Below are 6,563 nucleotides of genomic sequence, written 5' to 3' on the forward strand. Positions count from 1 at the left end.
TCCTTAAAAATTAAATATGAAATATTCCTTTCCTATTCATTAAAATATTCCACAATATTATGTATATGAGTTAATCACCTAAAAAAGCATAAGATTTTCACTTTTTTCTAAATATAGCACAAATTTTGAAAAACAGTATAGAAATGCACAATCGTTAGATTTAGTTTCGCATCTAACATGATTAGTTTCGTCAATTCTAACAGTAACGATTAACGTGGAGTTAACGATGTCATGTGGCACAATATGATTGGATGAGTTGACTCCATATGTTTTTATTTAATCAAAAGTAAATGTAAAAAATTAAAAAAGAAAGGGAGATTCAACTAAATTAGAGGAAATGGGGAGAGGGTCAGCGATTGTGGCCGCAATTGGTCTCCCACTGCTGGAATTGAAGGAGCCCCAAATGATTTGAGGGTTCTTTGATTCCAATGGTAGGAATCCCAATTTTGGCCACCACCCTCCCAATCGGGGCCCCTAGCCACATTGGCAGTGTTGGCCTCGATTACGACCACCACCATCTCAATCAGAGTCGCTAGCCACAACAGTGGGGGGTAGTGGCAGCCGGCTTGGCCACAACTGTCGGCCTGCTCCCCTTTCTTCTTTCTTTTTTGCTTTTTTATTTTTATTTTTATTTTTAGAATTATTTTAAATTAAATGAAAGCATTTGGGGTCTACTCAACTGATCATGTTGTGTCACGTGGTAATATTAAGTTCACATCGGCCGTTACCATTACAATTGTCGTCGTGTTAGATGCGCAACTAAATCCAAAAGTCATACTTTTCTGTGCATTTTTCAAAAGTTATACTATATTTAAAAAAAGTGCAAATGTCATGCTTTTCAAATGTGATTAATTCTATGTGTGTGTATATATATATCAAACGACGTCTATATATATTGTATGTTCCATTATACATCTAATTTCCTTAATATTAAATGAGAAAATTTATGAATATATTTAATTATAATAATCTAGCTTTATAAGAATATTTTCTTGATAAAAGAATATAAAATCTTCTCAGTATAAAATAATGATGTGATGTATAAAATCTTCTCAGTATAAAATATTATGTAAAGTTTGCAAAATTTTAGTTGTTGATGTAGCAATCTGGAAGAGTCCAGATTCCAATGAAATAGAATTTGTTATTATACATAAATAGAATGTCCAAAATGTTATGATTCAACATAATATTCTATTCTATATCTATATATAAAAAACAACAAACTCTTTTGTTGGTTTCTCGCAAAATTATATCACAATACTAAAATTTTAAGAAGCCGTGTGCGTGTCATCATTCATGGGCCCTCTTGCATAGATATGTATGGATGGATGGATGACCATGAGAAAGAAATTTTATTCGGAAAAGGAATCAACGGCCGACAAACTTGGTAGAGAAGTATTGCTTGGTCTCGGGATCATCCCACCGCAACCCATCCCACCACTTCTCTCCTCCTTCAATTCGGCTTAATTGTCTTGCCCCGGCTCTGCTCTTGCTATCCAGTGGGAGCTTCTTCAGTTTTGGGCACTCCATAACCAGTAATGATTTCAGCGAAGGAAAGGGCAGACCTCTCTTGCAGATGCTCTCCAATTCCGGAAGATTTGTTAACTGAAGGTGGATGAGGCATGAGAGCGTTCTGACCACGCGGGAATCTTCAACATCCCCACTTATCAGTTCCCGCATCGCGTCACAGTGCTCGATTGCGAGGTAGGTAAGGCTGGGAGCATGATAAATTACAGCTGTCACTTCTTTTAAGCTATCACAATCCCCGATGACTATCTTTTTGAGGCTACGGAAGCAGTTATGACTTTCCAGGCAACTTGAAGTTGAAGTTAGTTCTGGATAATAAGAAGAAGGAAGAGGATGAGGAGGAGATCCAGATCCATCACTTCTTCCAGTCTCACCGCCGCAACAGTATGATTCTCCCTTGACTACGCTTATCTCCTCCAATCCACACTCCCAAATCCTTAGAGCTCTCAGATTCTCCATTCTCCTCAATGATGGCTTCGGGATTATAAGTGACCGCAAACCCTCACACTCTGTAAGATCGAGTTGTCTTAAGCACCTCTGCAAGTGAGGACAGTCCGTGAGTAACTTTTGGACATCAGCGGCAACCATTAAATGCAAGGAAACATCATCTATTTGGTTGTTCATGCCATTCATCAGCTCCTCAATCACATTGAGCTCTTCTCCCTCATCATCTATTTGTGGACGAGACATCCAAAGCACTCTTAAGGATGGAAGACTTGGGATCAGTCCCCTCGGAACATCACATTTATCATCTAAAAGCAGAAACACCAACTTTGTCAGTGTCTTCAGCTCCACAGGCAGCTTGATTATACTTGTCCACCGCAAATCAAGGTACGTCAAATTTACTAGTGCTCCAATATCATTAGGTAAATCTTCCAAGTCACTATTGGATGACAAATCCAGCACTCTCAACAATGGCATGGAAGAAAAGAATCCTTTCGGAAATGTATTCATGCTGGTTCCTCGTATTATCAGAGTAGATAGACTGGAAAAAGCCGGGAGTGTTACAGCGAAGTTTTCCATCTTTTGATACCCAAGCTGGAGATAAATTGTTTCTGCATTAGTCCACTTCATAAATTCCTTCGGCTCAAAGGACCTCTGCTTTTCCAAACATACTATCTTATTCTTCTTCTGCCCATGCTCAGATACCAACCATAAAGCCATATCTCGAACTACATCATGCATTTTAAAATCTTCGCCAATACCCTCGTCAACTACCTCCAACAAACAAACACGTATGAGGTATCTGATTATATCGATTCCCCAATCACGTGCTTCATGTGAACATTCACATTCGCTGAGAAAGCCCTCCCCCATCCATAGATCAATCAACTCATCCACATCAAATACATAATCCTCTGGGAATATTGAACAATACAAGAAGCACTTCTTCTGCGTTTCATTTGGCAAAGCATCATAGCTAAATTCTAGCACGGAGAGCACCCTTTCTGTCATTCTTGTAAAGTCTGATGGGCGATTCTCCAAATATTTAATAGCTCGTCCCCACTCATCGGGATGCTTCTTACCGGCCATAGCTGCCCCTACAGTAATAAGAGCAAGCGGCAAGTACGAGCACTCTTTAACTAGAGATTCGGCAAGCCTTGGGATTTCAACATGGGCGGTCCAAGTTTCTTCACCCACCTTCTCTCGGAATAGTTCGAGGGCTTTATCTCGTGGCAAACAACCAATCTTCTTTGTCCTCTCAGCTTGCATTAGACCACATACTTCCCCTGATCGGGTTGTGAAGATGATCTTTGACTGCCGTTGATGACCGCGATAAGGGATGCCAATATTCAAGAGATTTATTTCGTCCCATACGTCATCCAAAAAGAGCAGAAAACTCTTTCTCTTCATGATGTTCAATATCTTGGGAGCTCTATCGAATTCACTGGTGCGATCCCATTCCGATTTAGGGAGATTCAATTTATCCCAGATGGCTTTCTGAATTTTTGTAGGATCAATTGGTTGGGACACCACAACCCAAGCAACAACATCATAATCATTCCGAATTCCCAGGAATTCATTGTGGATTTTCTTTAGGAGGGTGGTCTTTCCCACACCGCCCATGCCATATATCCCTATACGTCTCACGCTGTCATCTTGAACCCACTTCCATACCTCCTCAAAGCTGGAATCTAAGCCCACTGGCGGCTCGAGAGGTATCTCAAACATCGGGGGATCAGCAGGCTCGTAGGCAACATCTTCCTTGACCTTGAAGTTACGGCCTTCGACCAGCGCAGTCTCTATCTCGACTCCCTTTGCCTCGGCAAGCTTCGACTGCTTGTAACGTGAGCGGCAGTTGCTGAGACAGAGTCCGCACAGGCAATTCGTTCCCATCATATCCTTCCCCTTGACCAGAATCTCTTCGGCCTTCTCCCTATGGGTTTCCACCCTGTGCAACCAGCCAGCCACGTCGTGCTTTCGGATCCATCGATCTCCTTCTTCAGCTGTTGAGACCAGTCGGTCCACGTCATCATAGACATGGCCCAGCTCTCCGATCTTGCTCTCGAGGGTAGTCAAATTGTCACCGAGACTCTTGATGTACCTTCTGTAATTCGCCGTGCGATCCCAGCACGTGAGGCAAGCGCCAAACACAGCGTTCGCGATATCCGCCATTTGGGTCTTTTGACTGAAAGTTGAAAATGATGACGGTAACAGTTCCAGAAGATGAATTTAGTGTCCAAAATATGAGTTCGCCTGATCAGTTACCTTTGAGTATTATCACGCTTGGGAGGAGGGGCACGGTGGCGAGCCGCCGCTACTGAGGAGGAGCTAGCGATAGAGTCAAGCGTGCTGGTCTCCGGATCCCAGAAGATAAGACAGAGGTGAGCTCGTTGATAACACGCTGGTGTTGGGACGAGGACTATCGAGGTCGTTGCCGATGAAGAAGGCAGACGATGACATAATTTGAAAGAAGATTCTTTTCACATACGCCCGTTTTTCACAATACAAAGCAGAGTGGTCCCCTTTTTTCTCTTTTCTTTTCTTTTCTTTTCTTTTCACACGGCAGCTTTAGAGATCAAACCCACATTATTATTATTATTATTTTCTTTTTCTTTCCCATGCATTCACACTGTCGTAGTAATGGTATTGGGGAAAAGGTTGTGGGCGGGTGTGAGTCACTCATCAATTCTTTAGGAAAATTAAGGGGTGTTTGGTTTCAAAATTAAAATAATTTTAATTTTAATTTTAATTGTAAAAAAAAAGAGATAATATTATAAATTTAATTTGAAAAATGTATATTTTTATTATTTAATAAATAAATTTTAAAATTAAAATCATGATTATAAGTAAACCAAACGGAAAGCAAACGACAAATATAAAGGTCGAGTGGGGCCAGGCGTAATTAGATTTTAGATGATTAGGGGACACAGTCCACATCGCTGATTTTTCTACCACCCAAAAATGTCCAACTATCAATAACTCCAATCTCCAAATAAAAAAGAATTAAAACTCATCACTACATCATCTTTTATACATAGATACAAGGCGAACCGAGCCAAATGCCCTCGAAACGTTCCGTTTCTGAATGAGATATTCTCAAATTTTTTGAGTTAAAGTTTTTTATTTTATTATTTTCCATTACAAAATTATCAATAAAATCTCTTGAAAATCTTCCAAAATTAATTATATTTGATTATATAATTATCAACAGATTATTTTGGAATTCTTTATCAAACCGTTATCAATTGCACAAAATCAAAATCAGATTTACTTCTTAAAGTGTTCAGTTCTGATTAGGGATTTCAGTTTTTTTGGAGCCTTTTGAATCCAATTCATTAAAACCTCATTTTCTTTAGACCTTTTATAAATTTTCCTCTTCAGATGCAGCCTAATCCCTTTCCCCGTCTAAGCATCCCGTTCACACCGGATCTGCCGCGTTCAAGAGAATTTTCTTATGAAAAAGCATAACAAAGAGCAGCACAAAAAGTGGAATTCAATAAGGACACCCAGTAATTATGAAAAAACACTCAAAAAAAGAATGGCGAAAAACCTACGCAAAGCAGTACGGTCTCTCATTGTCAACGATATCAAACCGTCATCAATTGCACAAAATCAATTTACTTCGGTCGAGTTTTACGGATCAACTAAGTGTATTGGAAATTCCAAATCAGGTAATAAATATCCAAAATTCTCTACATATAAATTCAATATATTCCTTTTAAATCGAGGTGTGCTGGAGGTTCATGATTGGAGGTTTACATTACCGAATCTCCTGTGCTTTTTGCTTTTTACAAATTTAACCATTATGCTTCCTCCCCATGTCAATATATTTTATTATCTAGGAGGAGTTACGCTCACTTGTTTTTTAGTACAAGCAGCTACGGGGTTTGCTATGACTTTTTACTACCGTCCAATTGTTACTGAGGCTTTTGCTTCTGTTCAATACATGATGACTGAAGCTTAGGTTCATTGCTCCAGCCCAGAATACGATTAATCCGGCATAGGATCTTTTTTATTGATTTTTTTATCACATTGTGATACGACGTGACATGAGTGTGAAAGGGATTTAAGAATTAGTTTTCTATTTATGAGGGCTAAAATAATTTATTTTGACTTTTTAATCTCATATTGTAAGGTGAGTCTCGAAAAATATGAAAGAAAGATCTCCCTCCAAGCCGTACATATAATTTTTATCGAATATGGTTTTCCACGTAATTCTATATGTATCCGCATCTCATTCACTTGCATGCAAGCTACATATTCATATACATATATATAAATATATATATATATATATTATTTCTTTTGGATGAAACTATATATATATATATATATATTAATTCTGCTAAATTTATATATTGCTTGGTCTATAATTTTTCGTGTGCAAATTTCATAATTAAATTCCTTTATTCTTGACTCAACATTATTTAATTGAAGTTCATTATTATTTATCTTTCCAACTCCAATTGCATATATATATATATATAATAGTTTTAGCTGCTCACCATATGTATAGTTGAGGAAGACAATCAAACGGAGAGATGGTTATGCTCCGTTAATAATGTCTTTTTGATTTAATTATGCTTGATAGT

The 6,563-nt window shown here is 38.5% G+C and overlaps 1 protein-coding gene across 1 annotated transcript; it reads right to left on the minus strand.

The window, feature by feature from the left end:
- Nucleotides 1–1,201: 1,201 nt before the first annotated feature.
- LOC116188065 (disease resistance protein SUMM2-like) lies at nucleotides 1,202–6,203 on the minus strand. Its single transcript, XM_031517184.1, has 2 exons — nucleotides 4,237–6,203; nucleotides 1,202–4,156 (listed from the first exon to the last, which is right to left on the minus strand). The coding sequence occupies exon 2, from the start codon at nucleotides 4,141–4,143 to the stop codon at nucleotides 1,369–1,371; it is 2,775 nt and encodes a 924-aa protein (XP_031373044.1). The 5' UTR covers nucleotides 4,144–4,156; nucleotides 4,237–6,203; the 3' UTR covers nucleotides 1,202–1,368.
- Between the last annotated feature and the right edge of the window lie 360 nt (nucleotides 6,204–6,563).

This window comes from Punica granatum, chromosome 8 (assembly GCF_007655135.1).
Source record: "Punica granatum isolate Tunisia-2019 chromosome 8, ASM765513v2, whole genome shotgun sequence".
Taxonomy (NCBI): domain Eukaryota; kingdom Viridiplantae; phylum Streptophyta; class Magnoliopsida; order Myrtales; family Lythraceae; genus Punica; species Punica granatum.